The following is a 25,013-nucleotide window of genomic DNA, read 5'->3' as shown; positions in this document are numbered from 1 at the left end:
GAACATTGCTGCCCTTCTACCATGCGTTTTTAATGCGTTTCCGCGGCGTTTACGCAGCTGCAAAAACGCCGCGGAAACGCATTAAAAAAGCATAGTGTGAACTCAGCCTTAGGCAATTAATTTTGCGAAAACGCGGCGTTTTCGCCGCCATTGACTTGCATTAGTACGCGTCAATTCCGCAAGGCTGCATTTGTACTTGCGTTATTGGCGCGTTCTAATGTGCGGATGGTACCCGGGTGTAGAGGAGAGGAGAGTCTCATCCACACCCAGGTACCATTAAAAAAGCTGTAAAAAAAGAATAAAATAAAAAATAAATGTATACTTACCTTCTGTCGGCCCACGCACCGCTCCTGCTTGGTTCCCGGCACTTGGCAGTGAGTTGACGGACCTACGCTGACGTCAGAGTCATGTGACGGGTCACGTGACGCTGAGGTCGGCAGGTCTTTCAATTCAAAGTTGCCGGCGAGGGACAACGGATTGAGCAGGACAGCGCGGGCCATCAGAGGGTAAAGTATACATTTATTTTTTATTTTTACCATTCTCTCGGTTCACACTATATAAATCCATGCGGGTTGCATGGATTTATATAGTGTGACCTAGTTGTCACAAGCACTTTCCAGGTGATGCTAAAATCGCCTGGAAAGCGCTTGTCAATCCACATGCGGAAACGCATGTGAATCCGCATGTATTCCGCAGGAAAAACGCATGTACAATCTGCATGCGTTTTTTCTGCCAGGGAGATGCAGAAATGATGCAGAAATTTTCTGCTTCATTTCTGCATCGTGTGCACATACCCTAAATGAGATCCAACTGCAATTTTTTTAAATTCCCATATTAAATGAAGCAAAAAGAAAATGTCCCCAATGGTGGACAACCCCTTTAATAATGTCCATCATTAAAATCTACATAATTGCTCAAAAACATCTGCACGTGATCACCAGGAATAGCACAATACACAATATGTTCCTACTCAAAGGAACGGCAATTCCACATGTATCACTGACCGTACTCGCATAATATACATCAGAGAAATGGAGGAAAACGGATCAGGGTATGTGCACGACACCGAGTTTTTCAAGCAAAAAAGATGCTTTGGGAAAATCTGGCATTTGTATGAAGGGTCTATTGAGTAATTTTTTCCTGAACGACAATCAGATGGTTTTGCCCACCTGTGATTTTTTTGGTGGGTTTTTCCATGGTTTTTGTGGCATCTTTATTAGTGTTGAGCCACCCCCGTAGTGTTCGAGTTCGGTTCGGTTCGTCGAACACCCGTGTGTTCGCCGAACTGTTCGTCGAACTGTTCGTCGAACACCTTCGAACACCGTTAAAACCAATGGCAGGCAAACAAAAACACATAGAAACACATAGAAAACACCTTCAAAGGTGTCCAAAAGCTGACAAACTGCTCAGAAGACACAACTAACACATGGAAAAGTGACAAGTACATATAGTCATGCGAAAAGAAAAGAGGTGGAGGAGTAAAAGGAGGGGGAGACACAGATATAGGCATGTCATGCCCTTCTAAAATCCAAAAAGTGAGAAGCCGAGACGGCCAGTCCGCTCCTGCCCGTGCCACCTCCGTGTCGCCGGGTTTGTGCCAGAGCCGCGGTGAACCCTGACGGCCAGCCCCCCTCTCCCAATACTGGTGCCTGTCCGCTGGTGGGTCGAGAGAGCCCCCCTGTGGTGGAGGCAGCTCTAAGCTTTTTAATTTAAATTGTCCCTCTAATTTGAATGAATACACTTTAAATCCATTTACAAGGATCTATTGGAGGGCAAGTCTCATGCCAGCAGCCGCGTAATTCCAGCTCCAGTAGCGTCCACTAAAGCTGCTGCAGTTAAAAAGCTTTTATAAGGATCGAGCTCGGCTGTCCACCGCAAGGCATCCTAGTGCCAGTCCCAGCCCCTATGCCTTGGGGTGCCTCCTGATGCTCTTCACTAAGTATCCCGTGGTCCCGAAGCATTTCCTTTGAAAAAATTAAGTGTCCAAACTACAGGTGGTGTAGCTTGCTTAACAGCCGGGATAATCCGCTGACTAGCAGACACTGCTACTAGGCACAAAGTATTTCCTGGGCTAGATGCAGTTAAAAATTTGTAAGTAGATACTCTCGTTGGATGCTGAGAAAGCATTCCATAGAGTCTCCTGGCACGCCATATATGATTCTCTTAAAAAGCTTGGGGTAGGGGTCTAGGGGACCCTTTTATAGCCAAAATCACGGCCCTGTATCACAATACGTCACCTAGGCTGAAGATAAATGGGACTGTAGCACCGAGGGCTCGGTTGCTACAGACGTATTGCACCTCACCCAGAGGTGTGATATCTCACTCTCAGATAAGGATGGAGTGTGGATCAGGACCCGACACCTGCATGCATTACACCACATTGCCGTGGGGCAGGGCGACCAATATGCCCCTGAGATGGGCACGACAGTCCCTGTCCCTGGCTGGAGTGGGGGGAGGGAACACTGAGGAAGGGGAACCCTGCAGTGCAGGAGCAGGGAGGAAGCAGTTCCTGGGTGCATTGAGAAGGGAGTATAAAAGGTGGGCACCATCTTAGTTCAGTGCAGAGAAGTCTGAGCAGAAGTGGCAGGGAGCAGGGGCTCTGCATGAGCTCTGCTCCGGAGGCGGGCCTAGTAACAGAGGCCCAGGCCTGCAAGAGGGAGAAGGAAGGAAGAGGAGCGGAGAAGGCTCCAGGAACGAGGAATGAAGGGATCCCAGGGGTGCGGACGGGCGAGTCGCCACCGCACGCCCGAATCCACCTGCGTGGAGGGGTCAGGCCAAAGGGGGAGACCGGTCCCCGAACTAGTGGAGGCAGGAAACGACCCTCAGCTAGAAACCGGAGGCTCTGACATTTTATGTGGCGCAGCCCCTTGCTCCACCCGCTAGGAAGGCACCACATAGGGTCAGGGAAACTGGCGCCAAGTTTACCAAGAGGAGGCCCGAGGCAGCCGGACAGAAGTGTTGGTAAGAAAGGCCAGACAAAGGACACACAAAGGGGGTCCTGTGAAGCGCTCCAAAGTTATCTGGGAGTTGTCTGAGCCCCTCACCTGGTGAGCACAGTACGACGTGGGCAGCCGTTACCTGCAGACGTGGTTTGGATAATAAGAACTGTGAGTAAAGGCCCTGAACTGCATCACTGACTCCGTGTCGTTACTGCTGCTGCCCTGCACCATCACCCCCATCCTCCGCATACACTGCCCTGAGGCTATACTCCTCCCGTGGGGAGTTATGCTACGCTCTGCTGCACCCACAACACCAGCCTTAGCGGTCTGCCCTGTAGCGGCGGTTCACTCTGACCGCAATCCACGGGTGGCGTAGTCGGACATTTAAACATCAAAACCACATAAATAGTTCCGCCACTGGTTTGACCGCCCTGAGCCACGGAACCGGATCGCCGCCACGAAGACTACAACCACCAGCATCCACCAAAAAGGGTCCGGCTCCGGGTGTCCCAAGGCCCAGGGGGTGCGTCAGAACATTTTCATCACCTTTCACAATCACCAATGGGACAAGGCAGGGATGTCCTCTGTCTCCTCTCTTATACATCCTAGTGACGGAGCACCTGCTCTCATCAATTCGCCATAACCCCAATATTAGGTGGATTGAGGTGGGAGGCACCGAGTACAAGTGCTCTCTATTTGCTGATGATGTCCTAGTATATATCACTCAATCACATATATCCATCCCTGCTGTTATGGCTGAAATAGATCACTTTGTTACATGGTAAAATTTTAAAATCAATGCAGCGAAGTCTGAGGCCCTCGATGTCTCCCTCCCTAAATCCATATAGGATTCCATCCAGTCCAACTTTCCCTTTGCCTGGCCCTCACAGGGTATCAAATACTTAGGAATTCCTATTCATAGAGACCTCTCCCATCTATGTTATCTTAATTTTGGGCCCTTTATTGAACAATTCCATACAGACCACGGTTGGCAAGTTGGAACTGTGAGATTCACTACGTGCACCACTGGTATTTTGTGGAAAAGCACATGTAAGATTCTGCAACAGTCTCTGCTGATACTCCTGCATGCGTGCATCCCTTTCTATGGCAGGAATAATTTCTGCAAATTTACTTTTGTACCGGGGATCTAACAGTGTGGCAACCCAGTAGTCAGGATTATTTCTAATTCTCACAATTCGAGGGTCATGTTGCAGGTAGTGCAGCAAGAAGGCACTCATGTGTGTTGCGCATCCAGGAGCACCAAGTCCCTGTTGTGTTGGTGGCGAGGTAACAATCATGCTTCCTTCCTCTGTCCTCTCCCCCCAACCTCGCACAACAGAAATGTGATCAAGGTCTCCCTCATCTGATGAGTCTTCCATCAGTTCGTCCTCCACTTCTTACTGGGCTACTGCACCTTCCTCACTAGTTTGGCTGCTACCATGCGCCCTGGTAAAACCATCTCCCCCACCCTCACATGCCTGCCGCCTTGGTGCTGCCGACCTTCTGGACCTTGCAGATGTTAGCCCTTCCGCATACAACTCCTCCTCCTCTACTTCCTCCACCTCCTCTTGTGCCACCACCTGACTCCGAATTCTGTTTAACATGTGCTCCAGCATGTAAATCACCGGAATAGTCATGCTGATAATGGCATCGTCAGCACTAAACATCTTCGTCGCCATTTCAAAACTGTGCAGAAGGGTGCATAGGTCCCTGATCTGAGACCACTCCTCCAGCGTGATTTGCCCCACCTCTGAATCTCGTTGGCCCAGGCTATACGTCAGAACGTATTGCACCAGGGCTTGTCGGTGCTGCCACAGTCGCTGCAACATGTGCAGAGTTGAATTCCACCAGGTAGGCACATCGCATTTTAGCCGGTGAAGTGGCAGGCCCAACGACTTCTGTAGAGATGTAAGTCGCTGAGCTGCGGGATGCGAACGGCGGAAGTGAGCACACAGCGACCGTGCCCTCTGCAGAAGGCCATCTAGTCTGGGATAGTGGGCTAAAAATTGCTGGACAACCAGGTTCAACACGTGAGCCATACAAGGCACGTGTGTGACATTGCCCCGGCGAAGGGCCGCACCCAGGTTTGCAGCATTGTCGCACACGGCCTTCCCTGGTTTCAGGTCCAATAGAGACAACCATTCATGAAATTGGTTCTCCAGAGCTGACCACAACTCCTCAGCTGTGTGACTCACATTTCCCAGACATTTCAATGTAAAAACCGCCTGATGACGTTGAGCCCTACTGCCAGCATAGTAAGGAGGTGTGCAGGATCCCTTCTGCGCAGTTAGAAAGCTTGTGGCATGACCAGACAGGCTTTGGGTGCAGGTGGAAGACCGAGAGGAGGTTGAGGAGGCAGAAGCAGTGGAGGAAAAATGACATAAAGAGGATTGACGCACAACTCGTGGGGACGGCAAGACTTGGACAGCAGCCCCTTGTCCTGCTGTCACCATAGTTACCCAGTGCCCAGTCAGCGACATGTAACGCCCCTGTCCATGCCTACTCGTCCAAGTGTCTGTGGTGAAATGCACCCTGTCACACACAGAGTTTCTCAAAGAAGCGGTGATGTTGTGTGCGACATGCTGGTGGAGCGCAGGCACACCTTTCTTTGAGAAGTAGTGCCGACTGGGCATCTGGTACTGGGGCACTGCGACGGACATAAGGTCTCGAAAATCCTCTGTGTCCACCAGGCGGAAAGGCAGCATTTCTGTAGCCAAGAGCTTGCAGATGGTGAAATTCAACCTCTTAGCTTTCTCATGGCTAGGAGGAAATGGTCTTTTACTTGTCCACATCTGAGGGACCGAGGGCTGGCTATTGTGCTTAGACGGGGTTGATAAGGGTGTCCCCGGCAAACTGCCGGTCTGTGAGGAAGATGCAGGCGGACATGTTAGGTTGCCTTGATCCAAAGGTGGTGCTATCGATGTCGGACAGCGCTCAAGACCAGCTGGTGTTACCACCTCCAAAGAAAATGATGACCTGCCAATCACGCTGGCTGTTGCGGGTAAAGAGGTGGCAGGTCTGCGCCCCAAAACAGGTGTGACTGCTGTCCCCCCAGTCACAGAGGATGAAGAGGCCGCGGATGCACAAGATATGGCAGACGGTGGTTGGCCCGGCCGGCTAGACCGCATTGTAGCACACTGAGCTTCCCACTGCAACTTATGCTTCATGTCCATGTGCCGGTTCATGCATGAAGTACTCAAACTATGTATTTTTTGGCCTCTACTTAGCTTTTGCTGACAAATGTTACAGATAACACGAGTTGGGTCATCTTTATCGATCTGAAAAAATGCCCAGGCTATGCAAGGCTTAGCACCCATGCGACCTGAAGAGCCACCACGACTTGTGGTGAGAGGCAGAGTTGTGTTTGAGGATGCAGTTGTTGACGTGCTTCCAGTACTACGTCTCTGTCCAGGAAGGCGCAACCTGACCTCGTCGTCACTAGCATCTTCCTCCACCTCCTCTGCTGACCTCATCTCTTGGCTGACTGTGGGTTGACAGTAAGTGGGATCTCCGACCTCATCATCATCACCCTGTGCGTTATCACACCCGTCGTCCTCAGAGCCAACCTGTTCCTGCCCTGACAAAAAACTAAAGTTGTCGCTCCAATCAGGTATTTGAGTCTTATCATCGTCTTCCTCATTGTCTCCACCAACAGGAGTTACAGTTTGGGAATGAGGGTCTACATTATGGTCAGAACCTTCTGCGTCTGGTCCTGGATCCGACTCATAAAGATTCTGGGCATCAGTGCAGATCATTTCCTCGTCTGGATTCACAGAAGCGCTGGAGTCGACCTCTGATTCCCAGGCTATAGTATGAGTAAACAGCTCTGCAGACTCAACCATCTGTTCTACCTCATACTCAGACGGGCAGCTGGAGATTTGGGAGCTGTGAGGAAGCAAGTGCGATTTGGGTGACACCTTTGAGGACTGGAGTATTTGTGATGTTGAAGTTGATGTGGAGGAGAGCCCACTTAAAGGAGCACTTGATATCCGTTGAAGCACCTGCTGTTTTTGTGCCTCATCTGGAATTTGTAGCGATTGGCGTGGCCGTAAGAAAGGGATCTTATCACATTGTCCGCTAAAAGAAGTAGACATTTTAGTTTGGCTGGAAGATGGTCTTTCTTCTGCACCTACCCCACGGACACAACCTTTTTTCCCCTTCCCAACACGCCTATTCCCCTTTCCACCAGCAGCAGGCCTTTTTCCACTCATTTTGGTGGTTAACTAATTCACAACTCTGGAGTTGTTTGCACAAAAAAACAATGGATGGTAACCGAGCAGAGCTGAGTGGCCAAACTGTGGTATTAGGCCAAAACTATTGGCTGGGTTAGATGCAGAAAAAAATTATTTTTAATTTGCAACCTGATGGAGGTCAGTATAGATGGACTAATAGACCAAGTCCCACACACCGCTAGAAGCCCAAATATTTTTTCAGAGCTAGATGCAGAAAAAAATTATTTTTAATTTGCAACCTGATGGAGGTCAGTATAGATGGACTAATAGACCAAGTCCCACACACCGCTAGAAGCCCAAATATTTTTTCAGAGCTAGATGCAGAAAAAAATTATATTCAATTTGCAACCTGCTGGACGTCAGTATAGAAGGACTAATAGAACAAGTCCCACACACTGCTAGAAGCCCAAATATTTTTTCAGAGCTAAATGAAGAAAAAAATTATTTTTAATTTGCAACCTGATGGAGGTCAGTATAGATGGACTAATAGACCAAGTCCCACACACTGCTAGAAGCCCAAATATTTTTTCAGAGCTAGATGCAGAAAAAAATTATTTTTAATTTGCAACCTGATGGAGGTCAGTATAGATGGACTAATAGACCAAGTCCCACACACCGCTAGAAGCCCAAATATTTTTTCAGAGCTAGATGCAGAAATTTTTTTTATTCAATTTGCAACCTGATGGAGGTCAGTATAGATGGACTAATAGACCAAGTCCCACACACTGCTAGAAGCCCAAATATTTTTTCAGAGATAAATGAAGAAAAAAATTATTTTTAATTTGCAACCTGATGGAGGTCAGTATAGATGGACTAATAGACCAAGTCCCACACACTGCTAGAAGCCCAAATATTTTTTCAGAGCTAGATGCAGAAAAAAATTATTTTTAATTTGCAACCTGATGGAGGTCAGTATAGATGGACTAATAGACCAAGTCCCACACACTGCTAGAAGCCCAAATATTTTTTCAGAGCTAGATGCAGAAAAAAATTATTTTTAATTTGCAACCTGATGGAGGTCAGTATAGATGGACTAATAGACCAAGTCCCACACACCGCTAGAAGCCCAAATATTTTTTCAGAGCTAGATGCAGAAATTTTTTTTATTCAATTTGCAACCTGATGGAGGTCAGTATAGATGGACTAATAGACCAAGTCCCACACACTGCTAGAAGCCCAAATATTTTTTCAGAGATAAATGAAGAAAAAAATTATTTTTAATTTGCAACCTGATGGAGGTCAGTATAGATGGACTAATAGACCAAGTCCCACACACTGCTAGAAGCCCAAATATTTTTTCAGAGCTAGATGCAGAAAAAAATTATTTTTAATTTGCAACCTGATGGAGGTCAGTATAGATGGACTAATAGACCAAGTCCCACACACTGCTAGAAGCCCAAATATTTTTTCAGAGCTAGATGCAGAAAAAAATTATTTTTAATTTGCAACCTGATGGAGGTCAGTATAGATGGACTAATAGACCAAGTCCCACACACGGCTAGAAGCCCAAATATTTTTTCAGAGCTAGATGCAGAAAAAAATTATTTTTAATTTGCAACCTGATGGAGGTCAGTATAGATGGACTAATAGACCAAGTCCCACACACTGCTAGAAGCCCAAATATTTTTTCAGAGCTAGATGCAGAAAAAAATTATTTTTAATTTGCAACCTGATGGAGGTCAGTATAGATGGACTAATAGACCAAGTCCCACACACCGCTAGAAGCCCAAATATTTTTTCAGAGCTAGATGCAGAAATTTTTTTTATTCAATTTGCAACCTGATGGAGGTCAGTATAGATGGACTAATAGACCAAGTCCCACACACTGCTAGAAGCCCAAATATTTTTTCAGAGCTAGATGCAGAAAAAAATTATTTTTAATTTGCAACCTGATGGAGGTCAGTATAGATGGACTAATAGACCAAGTCCCACACACCGCTAGAAGCCCAAATATTTTTTCAGAGCTAGATGCAGAAATTTTTTTTATTCAATTTGCAACCTGATGGAGGTCAGTATAGATGGACTAATAGACCAAGTCCCACACACTGCTAGAAGCCCAAATATTTTTTCAGAGATAAATGAAGAAAAAAATTATTTTTAATTTGCAACCTGATGGAGGTCAGTATAGATGGACTAATAGACCAAGTCCCACACACTGCTAGAAGCCCAAATATTTTTTCAGAGCTAGATGCAGAAAAAAATTATTTTTAATTTGCAACCTGATGGAGGTCAGTATAGATGGACTAATAGACCAAGTCCCACACACTGCTAGAAGCCCAAATATTTTTTCAGAGCTAGATGCAGAAAAAAATTATTTTTAATTTGCAACCTGATGGAGGTCAGTATAGATGGACTAATAGACCAAGTCCCACACACCGCTAGAAGCCCAAATATTTTTTCAGAGCTAGATGCAGAAATTTTTTTTATTCAATTTGCAACCTGATGGAGGTCAGTATAGATGGACTAATAGACCAAGTCCCACACACTGCTAGAAGCCCAAATATTTTTTCAGAGATAAATGAAGAAAAAAATTATTTTTAATTTGCAACCTGATGGAGGTCAGTATAGATGGACTAATAGACCAAGTCCCACACACTGCTACAAGCCCAAATATTTTTTCAGAGCTAGATGCAGAAAAAAATTATTTTTAATTTGCAACCTGATGGAGGTCAGTATAGATGGACTAATAGACCAAGTCCCACACACTGCTAGAAGCCCAAATATTTTTTCAGAGCTAGATGCAGAAAAAAATTATTTTTAATTTGCAACCTGATGGAGGTCAGTATAGATGGACTAATAGACCAAGTCCCACACACTGCTAGAAGCCCAAATATTTTTTCAGAGCTAGATGCAGAAAAAAATTATTTTTAATTTGCAACCTGATGGAGGTCAGTATAGATGGACTAATAGACCAAGTCCCACACACTGCTAGAAGCCCAAATATTTTTTCAGAGCTAGATGCAGAAAAAAATTATTTTTAATTTGCAACCTGATGGAGGTCAGTATAGATGGACTAATAGACCAAGTCCCACACACCGCTAGAAGCCCAAATATTTTTTCAGAGCTAGATGCAGAAATTTTTTTTATTCAATTTGCAACCTGATGGAGGTCAGTATAGATGGACTAATAGACCAAGTCCCACACACTGCTAGAAGCCCAAATATTTTTTCAGAGATAAATGAAGAAAAAAATTATTTTTAATTTGCAACCTGATGGAGGTCAGTATAGATGGACTAATAGACCAAGTCCCACACACTGCTAGAAGCCCAAATATTTTTTCAGAGCTAGATGCAGAAAAAAATTATTTTTAATTTGCAACCTGATGGAGGTCAGTATAGATGGACTAATAGACCAAGTCCCACACACCGCTAGAAGCCCAAATATTTTTTCAGAGCTAGATGCAGAAATTTTTTTTATTCAATTTGCAACCTGATGGAGGTCAGTATAGATGGACTAATAGACCAAGTCCCACACACTGCTAGAAGCCCAAATATTTTTTCAGAGATAAATGAAGAAAAAAATTATTTTTAATTTGCAACCTGATGGAGGTCAGTATAGATGGACTAATAGACCAAGTCCCACACACTGCTAGAAGCCCAAATATTTTTTCAGAGCTAGATGCAGAAAAAAATTATTTTTAATTTGCAACCTGATGGAGGTCAGTATAGATGGACTAATAGACCAAGTCCCACACACCGCTAGAAGCCCAAATATTTTTTCAGAGCTAGATGCAGAAAAAAATTATATTCAATTTGCAACCTGCTGGAGGTCAGTATAGAAGGACTAATAGAACAAGTCCCACACACTGCTAGAAGCCCAAATATTTTTTCAGAGCTAAATGAAGAAAAAAATTATTTTTAATTTGCAACCTGATGGAGGTCAGTATAGATGGACTAATAGACCAAGTCCCACACACTGCTAGAAGCCCAAATATTTTTTCAGAGCTAGATGCAGAAAAAAATTATATTCAGTTTGCAACCTGATGGAGGTCAGTATAGATGGACTAATAGAATGATGCTATGCCCAAAAGATTTTACTTCACTAGGTGCAGTAAAAAAATTGGTATTCTATACACAGGTGGTATATCTTGCAACACAGATAGGCTACTCCACTGACTAACACACTCTGCAATAGGCCAAAAAGGATTAGCTTTGCTAGATTCAGCCAAATGCTGTGAAAAAAACTTGCACAGCACTGGCACAGACCTGCCTGGCAAAAACTGATAGGAACTGATGTAACCTAGTCCTGAAAAGGACTCCAATTACAATTAGTCTTTACTCCCACAATCTATCTATTTAAGAGCACAGACCTGCCTGATAAAAGTCGTAGGAAATGCTGTAACCTAGTCCTTAAAAGGACTGCAATCACAACTATTCCCTACTCCCAAGCTATCTGTATATTTGTGCGAAAATTGGCTTGAAATTAACAAGGTATAGCGCACACAGCAACAGCGGTGCCGTCTAACACGCAGCTGCAGCAGTGAGAAAATGGTGGCGACGGGGAAAATGGCTTGGTCTTATAGGGCAAGGACATGTGACATACACTGCCAATGACACATGCCCTTGCTTGTGTGAAAAAAAGCACTTCGCTCCGTGTGTGCGCTGCTGATAGGCTGACAGATTGCACCTCCCCACTGCAAATGCGGGAACGAGAAAAAAAAATGGAGATCTTCATTGTTCCTGCAGAGATCCATCCCCTGCCCCTCCCCCCACCCCGCTGTACACTCAAACTGCGTATTAACATTAATTTTCATCATTACTGAGAAAAAATCCAGTTATGATTTTGGTGCACGAACAGTTATCGAACATAACCTCGAACAGCCGAATTTTTCTCAAATTGTTCGTGTTCGCCGACCGGCTCGAACACCGCTCAAAACAGCTCGAATTTGAGATTGGCGAACAGTTCGAGTAGAACAACGCTCATCTCTAATCTTTATCACTGTCATCTTTCTGTCCTCTATTGAACAATGATGGAACCACTAGCGTTTTTTTTAAAAGGAACCTGACAGCTGACACATGGCGCCCAATCCACCCAATTCACAGGCCGCAGGTATCAAACACCGGTTGCATGATATCAGCCATGTATTTTTAATCCTAAAATTCTGCTGTGTTTCAGAGAGAAACAAGTTTTAAAGGCAGCCTAGGACCAAGCTTCAGCAGAGACTAGTTGGACAGGTGGGTCCCGGAGGCTTGTCCCTGGTGGTCTCTGCATGTCCGCTGCCTTGGCGTGACAGGTCTGTCTCTCTGTGTGTGTATAGGGAGAGATTTTTCACTCCAGCGGGTGAGGAGAAGCCGCCAGGGACCCACCTGTCTGACTGGTCTACGGTGCGGATTGGTCCCCGAAGGCTGTGAAACTATGTTTTTTTTCTGAAATGCTGCAACAAATTCAGAGTTAAAAATATAACGCTGAGATCCTACAGCCAGCGCCTGTTACATGCTGCCCGTGGATCAGCTGTTGCTTCTGGGCGTCTTTTGAGTTTTCCCATTGACTTGCATTGTAAAATATAGAGCCACTTCCGAGTAGAAAACACAAGAATAGACAGGTCACGTCTTTTCACCGTTTGCCGTTTTTAGAAATCTGAAGAGTTTAAAAGACGTTCAAAAGCCTGAACTTATGTACAGAAAGTTGTTCTTACAAAACATCGTGGAGCAATTAAATAAGGAAAGAAAGAAAGAAAGAAAGAAAGAAAGAAAGAAAGAAAGAAAAGCTATCCTAGTTTCAACTCTAGCACACATTCCCACTCACTTTCTAGTAATTCCACCACCGTCGCTGGGTCTACTGCCTTTTGAAAAATCTGAAAAGGAGACGAAAGTAATCAAATTCTTCGCACCGATGAAATTGTACAAGAAAGTACAGAACAAGGAAGCTAAATTAAACTATTCGCAACAAAGGTAAAAAATCGTCCCAGCGGTCCTATCTGCGGGGGACCTTCATCTCAGATTTTACCCACTTCCTTGTATCTGTCCACTTTTGGTGTGGATTTTGAGGGTAGTTTCACAGCATAGATTTTAGGCAATATATAACGAAATGTCTGGAAATTTGGGGCTCATATACTATCAGTCCTGGCACTTTCTAGTTCTTTTAAAGAACGCATTACGAATCTGCTAGCCTACACAATGCTGTACACTGCAGCGCAGTAACTGGAAGCTCACAGACTCTAAGTCAAAATCTCCAACATGCCCCACAACTATCACGGGTTTTTATTTGTATTCTTCTTCTCATACGGGCCAAAGGGCTCTAGGGTCCAGGTGTAACTATAACCACTATAGTTATGACTCCAGTACACAGCCCCTCCTAACACAACAGGCTCTTCAGGTCCCAGTACACAAGGTCAGAGTCAGGTCCCTATGTGCGGTGGCGCCTACAAGGTCCCGACGCCAAAAAGCATCAGTAGGTTGTATGCTCTGTTACTTTTATCCGGTTTGCAGGACCCCAACTGATCAATGGTCAGGCCCTCACTATAGGGTTTGACTGATGGGATTGATGTGACTTAGAGTACTGATTAATTTAGGGGTCTGAAATACATTTGAGGTCTTTCGTATGTGATCTGTTTTAATTTTGGGGTCTGACACCAGATTTTAAATATGGCGCCTGAACTAATTCTATATCTGAATTACTTGTTTATTGCCTTTTTTCTCTTTCAAAAAAAGAAAATATTTGGTAGGGGTTTCATAAGAGATACATTTTTCCAGTTTCCTTATGCTTAAAGGATGGAAATAGATATTAAACTAACTGGTAATAACTGATACCATGAAACATAAAAATAACATCCTTCTCACCTTCTCAAACCTAATTTTTTCATGAAACAGAAGTGGGAACACAGCAGGAAGGCATCTCGTCTCCTTACATTGGCCCAATATACCAACATTGAGAAATACATCGTCTTTATCGGGCAAGAAAACTCCGGGGCACGTGACCTACAGAGGAAACAGATGAGATGTACATTTGTGATGGCTATTCCATGATCTAAGATGCAGTACATAATTGTACAATCACTTACTGCATGGACCTGCAGCTCTACCACAACCTTCAACGGCATGGTCCTGGGAAAGAGCAGCTAACAACGCCTTACACTATTACATAGGATGATAGGGCGCTGACATCAATGAGACATTACACACAGGGTTACACCGGGGATCTGAAAAAAAAAAACATAAATACAACAAATAAATATATTATAATACATAACATACAGCATATATTAACCAATTTACAACCCAAGGTGGTTTGCACGTTAATGACCAGGCCAATTTTTACAATTCTGACCACTGTCACTTTATGAGGTAATTACTCTGGAACGCTTTAACGGATCCCCCTGATTCTGAGACTGTTTTTTTGTGACATATTGTACTTCATGACTGTGGTAAAATTTCTTCGATATCACTTGTGTTTATTTGTGAAAAAAATGGAAATTTGGCGAAAATTTTTAAAATTTTGCAATTTTTAAAATTTTAATTTTTATGCCCTTAAATCAGAGAGATATGTCTCACAAAATAGTTAATAAATAACATTTCCTACATGTCTACTTTACATCAGCACAATTTTGGAACCAAAATTTTGTTTTATTAGGGAACTATAAGGGTTAAAAGTTGACCAGCGATTTCACATTTTTCCAACAAAATTTACAAAACCATTTTTTTAGGGACCACATCACATTTGAAGTCACTCTGAGGGGTCTTTATGACAAAAAATACCCAAAAGTGACACCATTCTAAAAACTGCACCCCTCAAGGTGCTCAAAACCACATTCAATAACTTTATTAACCCTTCAGGTGCTTCACAGGAATTTTTGGAATGTGGAAGAAAAAAATTAACATTTAACTTTTTTCACAAAAATGTTACTTTAGACCCAATTTTTTTTATTTTCGCAGGGTTAACAATGGTAAAATGGACCCCAAAATTTGTTGTGCAATTTCCCCTGGGCACGCAGATACCCCATATGTGGAGAAAAACCACTGTTTGGGCGCACGGCAGGGTTCGGAAGGGAAAGAGCACCATTTGACTTTTTGATGGTAAAATTTGCTTGAATAATTAGCGGACGCCATGTTGCATTTGGGGAGCCCCTGATGTGCCTAAACAATGAAAAACCCCCACAACTGACACCATTTTGGAAACTAGACCCCTCAGGGAACTTATCTAGATGTGTGGTGAGCACATTGAACTCCCAGGTCCTTCACAGAAGTTTATAATATGGAGCCGTGAAAATAAAATTTTCACATTTTTCCCACAAAAATTTTTTCAGACCCCAGTTTTGCATTTTTATAAGGGTAACAGGAGAAATTGCACCATGCGACTTGTTGTGCAATCTCTCCTGAGTAAGTCAATACCCCATATGTGGGGGAAAACCACTGCTTGGGCATACGGCAGGGCTCGGAAGGGAAGGAGCGCCATTTGACTTTTTGAATGTAAAATTTGCTTGAATAATTAGCAGACGTGCCCCTGATGTGCCTAAACAGTGGAAAACCCCCACAAGTGACATCATTTTGGAAACTAGACCCCTCAGGGAACTTATCTAGATGTGTGGTGAGCACCCTGAATCCCCAAGTGCTTTACAGAAGTTTATTACATGGAGCCATGAAAATAAAAAAATCTAATTTTTTCCACAAAAATGATGTTTTAGCCCCAGTTTTTTTATTTTCACAAGGGTAAGAGGAGAAAATGGACCCCAAAAACTTTTGTGCAATTTCTCCTGAGTACGCCGATACCCCATATGTGGGGAAAATACAGTGTTTGGGCGCACAGCAGAGTTCAGAAGGGAAGGAGCACTGTGTGACTTTTTGAACGCAAAATTGGCTGGAATTGAGAGCGGACGCCACGTCGCGTTTGGAGAACCTCTGATGTGCCTAAATAGTGGAAAACCCCCACAAGTGACCCCATTTTGGAAACTACACCCCTCAAGGATTTTATCAAGGGGTATAGTGAACATTTTGAACCCAGAGGTACAACAGAATTTGATAACATTAGGTCATCATATTGAATAAGTTGTCATTAGTCTTGAGCGCAAGTGCTCGCTACTTGAGTTTGCATCGGGTACTCAGTTATGCACCATGTATCGCGCGTGCTCGAGTGACATGCTAGAGTCCCCGCCCACATGCGGGGATCGCTCGTGCATGACATGGGGAGCATGTCACTCGAGCACAAGCGATACTCAGTGCATACCTGAGCCCCCGATGCAAACTCAAGTAGCGAGCACGCACGCTCAACACTAGTCGCCATATCGTCATCTTTTTTTTTTTACTTTTGAAAAAAATCCCAACCCTAACCCTAATACAACCCCAACCCTAACCCTAGCCCAAGCCTAACTCTAACCCTAGAGTTTATTTTTTACGCCGTTCCTCGTGCGGTATAAGTGATTAGACGACTTTATTCTTCGGGTCGATGCGATTACAGCGATACTAGAATCATATCGGAGCTTTATGATTGACAGCTGTCATACTAAAAGACGCATTTTTTTGTAAACTCTAGCTTTTGCATCGCCATATTTTGAGAGCTATAATTTTTCCATATTTTGGACGACAGAGTTATGTGATGGGTTGTTTTTTGCGGGATGAGTTGACGTTTTTATTGGTACCATTTTCAGGCACGTGACTTTTTTTATCGCTTTCTATTCCGATTTTTGGGAGGTAGAATAAAAAAAAAACAACAATTCAGGAATTGTTGTTTTTTTAAAAAAAAAAAAAAAAATTATGCTGTTCCGTGTGTGGAAAAATTGATAAGGTAGCTTTATTCTTCGGGTCAGTACGTTTACAGCGGTACCACATTTATATAGTTTTTCTATGTTTTGGCGCTTTTACACAATAAAAGCTATTTTATAGAAAAAAAATTTTTTTTGCATCGCTTTATTCTGAGAGCTATAACTTTTTTACTTTTCCGCTGATGGAGCTGTATTGCGGCTTGTTTTTTGCGGTCAGGATGACGTTTTCAGCGGTACCATTTTTATTGATATTCGTATTTTTTAGCACGTGTTATTCCATTTTTTGTTTGGCAGTATGATGATAAAGCATTGTTTTTTGCTTCGTTTTTTATTTTTATTTTTTACCGTGTTCACTAAAGGGGTTAACTAGTGGGACAGTTTTATAGGTCAGGTCGTTCCGGACGTGGCAATACCAAATATGTGTACTTTTATTGTTTGGTTTTTTTTCAGAATAATATTTATTGATGGGTACATTATATTTTTAGTTTAGGTGGATTATTTTATTTTATTTTTTAAAAATATTTTTACAAATTTCTTTTATTTTTTTTTTCATTTTTTAACACTTTTTTTTACTTTTATACTTTGTCCCACTATGGGACTTTCACTTTTTTTACTCTGATTGCCTGTATAGCACAGAGATGGAGCACCATCCCTGTGCTATACAGGCTGTCAGAGCTGCAGATGCAGAAGATACTTTGGTCATGCACTGCGTATGACTAAAGTATCATCCTGCTGTCTGGTGACCCGGATGTTGTCATGTCGACATCGGGTCGTCATGACGACATCGGGTTGTCATGGCAACATCCGAGAAGCCGCGGCAGACAGCGTTGGACGCCGGCAGGAGAGGTGAGTATCGCGATCACCTCCCCTTGCCCCCGCAATGCTGCAATCGAATGCTGCTGTGCCGGGAGCAGTGCGGGACCGCTCCCAGCACATAGCACCGGGTGTCACCTGTGACAATCAGCTGACACCCGGCAGCGATCGCGCCCGCACAGCTTGTGTGCGGGCGAAATCAACAAGGCGTACTAATACGTACCTGGCTCTTAAAGTCCAGGGCGCAGGTACGTATTAGTACGCCTTGGGCTTTTAACCCCTTCGCGACCTTGGGATTTTCCGTTTTTGCATTTTCGTTTTTTGCTCCCCTTGTTCCCAGAGTCATAGCGTTTTTATTTTTTGGTCAATATGGCCATGTGAGGGCTTATTTTTTGCGGGACGAGTTGTACTTTTAAACGCCATTACTAGTTTTACCATATCATGTACTGGAAAACGGGAAAAAAATTCCAAGTGCGGTGAAATTTCAAAAAAGTGCAATACCACAGATGTTTTTTTTTTTTTTTTTTTACCACGTTCACTGAATGCTAAAACTGACCTGCCATTATTATTCTCCAGGTCAATACGAGTTTGTAGACACCAAACATGTACAGGTTCTTTTTTATTTAAGTGGTGAAAAAAAATCCAAAGTTTGCTAAAAAAAAATTAAAAAAATGGCGCCATTTTCCGAGACCCGTAGCATCTCTATTTTTCGGGATCTGGGGCCAGATGAGGGCTTATTTTTTGCGCGCCAACGTTTTTATTAATACCATTTTGGGGTAGATCCGATGTTTTGATCGCCCGTTATTGCATTTTATTGCAATGTTGCAGCGACCAGAAAAAGTAATTCTGGCGTTTAGAATTTTTTTCTCATTACGCCGTTTACCGATCGGATTAATTCTTTTTTTATATTGATAGATCGGGCTATTCTGAACGCGGCGATACCAAATAGGTGTATGTGGGGTTTATTTTTTATTATTTTACTTTGAATGGGGCAAAAGGGGGGTGATTTAAACTTTTATATTTTTTTAATTTTTTTAAATATTTTTAAAAACATTTTTTTTTACTTTTTGCTTGCTTCTATAGTCTCCATAGGAGATCACCTGTATGTAGCAGAAATGCTCCTGTACTATGAGCGCCGACCACTAGGTGGCGCTCATAGTAATCTTTACATGACAACCACTGGTGTCTGCTGCAGACCCAGGGTTGTCATGACCACCCATCGGTGACCCACGATCACGTGATGGGGTCACCGTTGGGCGGGGCTAATGCCAGCCCTGCGATGTTAAATGCCGTTGTCAGAGATTGACAGCGGCATTTAACATGTTAACAGCCGCAGGTGGATCGCGATTCCCCCCTCAGCTGTTGCGGGCATATGTCAGCTGTAATAATCAGCTGACATGTGCTCGGTTCAGTGCGGGCTCAGCGCAGGAGTCCTCACTGAACCGGGGGGAGATGGCCTGGGGCGTACTAATACGCCCTGGGCCAGTAAGGGGTTAAATAACTACTTTTACATTTATATACAGTTAGGTTCAAAAATATTTGACCTATACAGTGACAGAATCTTCGTGATTTGGGCTCTATATGCCACTATTTTGGATTTAAAATGAAACAACTGAGATGCAATTGAAGTGTAGACTTTCAGGTTTAATTAAAGGAGTTGAACAAAAATATCCTGTGAAACATTTAGGAATTGCAATCATTTTTCTACAAAGCTTCCTCATTTCAGGGGCTCAAAAGTAATTGGACAAATTAACTTTATCATAAGTAAAATGTTCATTTCTAATACTTTGTAGAGAATCCTTTGCAGGCAATGACTGCCTAGAGCAGGGGTCTCAAACTCGGCTGGGTATATGGGCCGCACATGGAAAAAATTTGAATTTGGGGGGCCGCATTCTTTGTTCAATGTGACATTTTTAGTGATACCAATTTTTTTGTATACACCTTTTGAACATTTTTGCCGTGTTTATTTTTTTATGGCTTGGGTCGTTATGGATGTGGCGATAATAAACGTGCACTTTTTTGTGAATACTTTAGTTTACATATAAAACAGCATTTTTAGTGCCCAATATTTTTTCATGCTTTATTTTATTTTTTATTTTTTTTACAATTTTATTTCCCCCAATTGGCCACATACAGTAATATTGTCTTACAATTAGCATCATATAGTAATAATGGAAAACATCTTGTAGTAATGTTCCCCATCCAAGTCCCCATCTTGTACTAATGTGCCCCATCCAGGTCCCCATCCTGTGGCTATGTGCCCCATCCAGGTCCCCATCCTGTAGCAACGTTCCCCATCCTGGCGCCCATCTTGTACTAATGTGCCTCATCCAGGTCCCCATCTTGGGGCTATGTGCCCCATCCAGGTCCCCATCCTGTGGCAATGTTCCCCATCCAGGTCCCCATCTTGTGGCTCTGGTCCCCATCTTGTGGCTCTGTGCCCCATCCAGGTCCCCATCTTGTGGCTCTGTGCCCCATCCAGGTCCCCATCTTGTGGCTCTGTGCCCCATCCAGGTCCCCATCTTGTGGCTATGTGCCCCATCCAGGTCCCCTCTTGTGGCTATGTGCCCCATCCAGGTCCCCATCCTGTGGCTATGTGCCCCATCCAGGTCCCCATCTTGTGGCTCTGTGCCCCATCCAGGTCCCCATCTTGTGGCTATGTGCCCCATCCAGGTCCACATCTTGAGGCTCTGTGCCCCATCCAGGTCCACATCTTGAGGCTCTGTGCCCCATCCAGGTCCCCATCCTGTGGCTATGTGCCCCATCCAGGTCCCTATCTTGTGGCTATGTGCCCCATCCAGGTCCCCTCTTGTGGCTATGTGCCCCATCCAGGTCCCCATCCTGTGGCTATGTGCCCCATCCAGGTCCCCATCTTGTGGCTATGTGCCCCATCCAGGTCCCCATGTTGTGGCTCTGGTCCCCATCTTGTGGCTCTGTGCCCCATCCAGGTCCACATCTTGAGGCTCTGTGCCCCATCCAGGTCCACATCTTGAGGCTCTGTGCCCCATCCAGGTCCACATCTTGAGGCTCTGTGCCCCATCCAGGTCCCCATCCTGTGGCTATGTGCCCCATCCAGGTCCCCATCTTGTGGCTATGTGCCCCATCCAGGTCCCCATCTTGTGGCTATGTGCCCCATCCAGGTCCCCATCTTGTGGCTATGTGCCCCATCCAGGTCCCCTCTTGTGGCTATGTGCCCCATCCAGGTCCCCATCTTGTGGCTATATGCCCCATCCAGGTCCCCATCCTGTGGCTATGTACCCCATCCAGGTCCCCTCTTGTGGCTATGTGCCCCATCCAGGTCCCCTCTTGTGGCTATGTGCCCCATCCAGGTCCCCATCTTGTGGCTCTGTGCCCCATCCCGGTCCCCATGTTGTGGCTCTGTGCCCCATCCAGGTCCCCATCTTGTGGCTATGTGCCCCATCCAGGTCCCCATCTTGTGGCTCTGTGCCCCATCCCGGTCCCCATGTTGTGGCTCTGTGCCCCATCCAGGTCCCCATCTTGTGGCTATGTGCCCCATCCAGGTCCCCTCTTGTGGCTATGTGCCCCATCCAGGTCCCCTCTTGTGGCTATGTGCCCCATCCAGGTCCCCATCTTGTGGCTCTGTGCCCCATCCCGGTCCCCATGTTGTGGCTCTGTGCCCCATCCAGGTCCCCATCTTGTGGCTATGTGCCCCATCCAGGTCCCCTCTTGTGGCTATGTGCCCCATCCCGGTCCCCATCTTGTGGCTCTGTGCCCCATCCCGGTCCCCATGTTGTGGCTCTGTGCCCCATCCAGGTCCCCTCTTGTGGCTATGTGCCCCATCCAGGTCCCCATCTTGTGGCTCTGTGCCCCATCCCGGTCCCCATCTTGTGGCTCTGTGCCCCATCCAGGTCCCCTCTTGTGGCTATGTGCCCCTTCCCGATCCCCTCTTGTGGCTCTGTGCCCCCTGTGTTGTTCTTCACACACATAAAATAGAAAAAAAAAAAGATGATTCTCACCTGTCCTCCGTTCCCTCGGCGGCCTTCCTGCAGATGTGGCCCGCAGGCACCACAGAGTCCGACCCCTTGACGATCCCGACCTGGTCCAGGAGGAGCCGCCGACAGCAGCGCTGAATTGCCGCACAGAGACTGTCTCCCAGCACTGCATTTCCAATGCCAGCCGCTGGCCAATCAGAGGCCAGCAGCTGACATCTGCATATGGCAATGACGTCATACTCGCTGCGCCAACACGCAGATATCAGCTGCTGGCCTCTGATTGGCCAGCGGCTGGCATTGGAAATGCAGTGCTGGGAAACAGTCTCTGTGCGGCAATTCAGCGCTGCTGTCGGCGGCTCCTCCTGGACCAGGTCGGGATCGTCAAGGGGTCTGTGCCTGCGGGCCGCATAAAGCAGCCTCAGGGGCCGCATGCGGCCCGCGGGCCGCGTGTTTGAGACCCCTGGCCTAGAGTCTGGAAGCCATGGAGGTCACCAAACGTTTTGCCAGGTCATTACTGCAGCTGATTTCCGTTGTTGTTTGTCTGTGAATCTTTCTGCCTTACGTTTTGTCTTAACCATGTGAAATGTATGCTCAACGGGGCTTAGATCTGGCGATTGCAGAATATTCCAGTTCTTTGCCTTAAAAAACTCCTGTACACTTCAGAATTCATCCTGTTGTGTCAGTCTTCAGTCACATCATCAATAAACATTAGTGGCCATGTGCCACTGGAAGCCATGCATGCCCATACTATCACACTGCCTCCACCATGTTTTACATGGGATGTGCCTTGCTTTGGATCATGAGCCGTTCCAAGCCTTCTCCAGGCTTTCTTCTTCCCTTCATTCTGGTACAGGTTGATCTTAGTTTCCTCTGTCCAAAGAATGCTTTTCCAGAAGTAGGGTGGCTTCTTTAGATGCTTCTTGGCAAAGTCTAATCTGGCATTTCTATTTTTATGATTTGCATCTTGTGGTGAACCCTCTGTATTTGCTCTCATGAAGTCTTCTCTTTATGGAGGAGTTAGATACTGAAACACCTACTTCCTGGAGAGTGTTCTTCACTTAGGTGGATGTTGTGAAGGGGATTTTCTTCACCATGGGAAGGATTCTGCGATCAACAACTGCTTTTGTCTTCCATTGACATCCAGGTTTTTTTAAGTTGCCAAGCTCACCAGTGCGCTCTTTTTCATGCAGAATGTACCAAACTCTTGGTTTGGCCACTCCTAACATTTCTGCTATCTCTCTGATGGATTTCTTCTCTTTTTTTAGCCTAATGATGGTCTGTTTCTCTTTTATTGAGAGCTCCCTTGACCGCATGTTGTGGGTTCACAGCAACAGCTTCCAAATGCAAATGCCACACCTGGAATCAGCTCCAGACCTTTTACCTGCTTAGTTGATGATGGATTAATGAAGGAACAGCTCATGCAGCTTTTGAGATAACGGTCCAATTACCTTTGCTCCCTTTAAAAAAAGGCAGCTACATATTAACCCCTTCTCGGCCTTGTCACTGCCTTTGATGCGGCCTCCGGCGCTAAGCACACATCTCTACCCGCACTTGATGGCTCATTTATTCAGCCATCAGGTGCCTCTAACAGCCGTAGGTGGATCTCGGCTGTTAACCAGTTAAATGCCACTGTCAATCACTGACAGTGGCATTTAACATGCGCCGGAAGCATGTCACAAGTCCCGCCCATCGGCACCCCTGTCACGTGATCACAGGCGCTGATGGGTTGTCACGACAGCCGGAGGTCTTCATAGGAGATTGTGATTTTTGCTATAGATAGCAGTGTGGAAGCATTGCTATGTAAAGCACAGAATATTGCAGCTTCAAGTCTCCTAAGGGGACTATTAAACACAGTAAAAAGTAAAAAAAAAGTTTTAAAAAATATAAAAAAAATTTTTTAAAAAGTTCATATCATCTCCCTTTTGCCCCATTAAAAATAAAACAATAAAAAAATACACATATCTGATATTGCTTCATTCATAAATGTGTGATCTATCAAAATATAAACTAGATTAATCCAATTGGTAAACGGCGTAACAAGATAGAAATAAAAACACCAGAATTATGCAATGAAATGCAATAAGAGGCAATAAAAAATCGTATGTACCCCAAAATAGTATCAATAAAAACATCAGAACAAGCTGCAAAAAATACTCCTTTACCCAGCCCCAGATCACGAAAAATGGAGACGTTACAGGTCTCGGAAAAGGGCAACATGCGTAAAAAAACTTTTTTTCATACAAATTTCAGAATTTGTTTAACCACTTAAATAAAAAAGAACCTATACACGTTTAGTATCTATGTAATCGTAGTGACCTGGAGAATCATACTGCAAGGCCAGTTTTAGCATTTGGTGAAAGTTGTAAGTAAAAATCCCAAAAAACAATAGTGGTATTGCACTTTTTTTGCAAATTCACCGCTCATGCAATTTTTTTCCCATTTTCCAGTACAGAATATGGTAAAATAAATGGTGTCATTCAAAAGTACAACTTGTCCCGCAAAAAAACAAGCCCTTATATGGCTATATTGATGGAAAAATAAAAAGTTATGGCTCTGGGAAGAGGAGGAGCAAAAAAAGAAAAATGGAAACTCGCCTGAGAGTGAAGGGATTAAAGAGCTGTAATTCCTAAACCCTTAATCCAATTAGGATGTGAATACCCTCAAATTAAAGCTGAGTCTACACTTTAAGCCCGTGTTGATTATATAATTGTATCTTGAATAAGTTTTGGTAAACAGCTAAAATGCCAAAACTTGTGTCTGTCACTGTCCAAATATTTCTGGACCTAAATGTATGTGTGTGACATATATATTTATCTATCATCTATCTATGTGTGTATATGTATGTATATCTATATCTATCTATCTCTCTCTCTCTATATATATATATGTGTGTGTGTGTATCTATGTACTGTTTATGTGTGTATGTGAATGTGAATATGTGTGCGATATATTTGTGTATATATTTATATATGTGTGTGTGTATATATATATATAATTACAATATGTATGTTCATGAATGAATGGGCTTGTCAGTCATTGATGAATGAATAGGAGAATGAAATGAAAGATAGACAGATAGTAGATAGATAGATAGATGACTAGATAGATAGATCGATAGATAATATGCGAATATAATACATTACATGAATGAATAGGAGAATGAAATGAAAGATAGACAGATAGTAGATAGATAGATAGATGACTAGATAGATAGATCGATAGATAGATAGATAGATAATATGCGAATATAATACATTACACGCAGAAGGATTAGTAGATCTTCCCTGTGGTTCCCACTCGCATAGAAGCGTCGCGTCTCCATGGAAACCCAAACACTGTAATTTACAAGCAACTGCTCTGTCGTCATCATTCAGCGCACCCC

General features: G+C 44.3%; 1 protein-coding gene across 3 annotated transcripts in view; it reads right to left on the bottom strand.

Annotated features, from left to right (window-relative positions):
- Positions 1-24,995, bottom strand: part of SPATA6L (spermatogenesis associated 6 like) — a 93,413-nt gene extending 68,418 nt beyond the window's left edge. For 2 of the 3 annotated variants that reach the window (XM_073669132.1, XM_073669140.1), the window contains exons 1-4: positions 24,891-24,995; positions 14,172-14,309; positions 13,951-14,088; positions 12,917-12,965 (exon numbers count right to left, since the gene is read on the bottom strand). In XM_073669132.1, coding sequence (XP_073525233.1) covers positions 12,917-12,965; positions 13,951-14,088; positions 14,172-14,210 — 226 coding nt within the window. In that variant the 5' untranslated portion in view covers positions 14,211-14,309; positions 24,891-24,995. Of the gene's footprint in view, positions 1-12,916; positions 12,966-13,950; positions 14,089-14,171; positions 14,310-24,885 lie in introns of all 3 variants that reach the window. The other variant, XM_073669135.1, reaches the window with a different exon arrangement.
- Between the last annotated feature and the right edge of the window lie 18 nt (positions 24,996-25,013).

The sequence above is a fragment of the Phyllobates terribilis genome, unplaced genomic scaffold (assembly GCF_046119375.1).
Source record: "Phyllobates terribilis strain yellow unplaced genomic scaffold, ASM4611937v1 Scaffold_1__5_contigs__length_1240528914, whole genome shotgun sequence".
Taxonomy (NCBI): domain Eukaryota; kingdom Metazoa; phylum Chordata; class Amphibia; order Anura; family Dendrobatidae; genus Phyllobates; species Phyllobates terribilis.
This window is presented reverse-complemented; position numbering and strand designations above follow the sequence as displayed.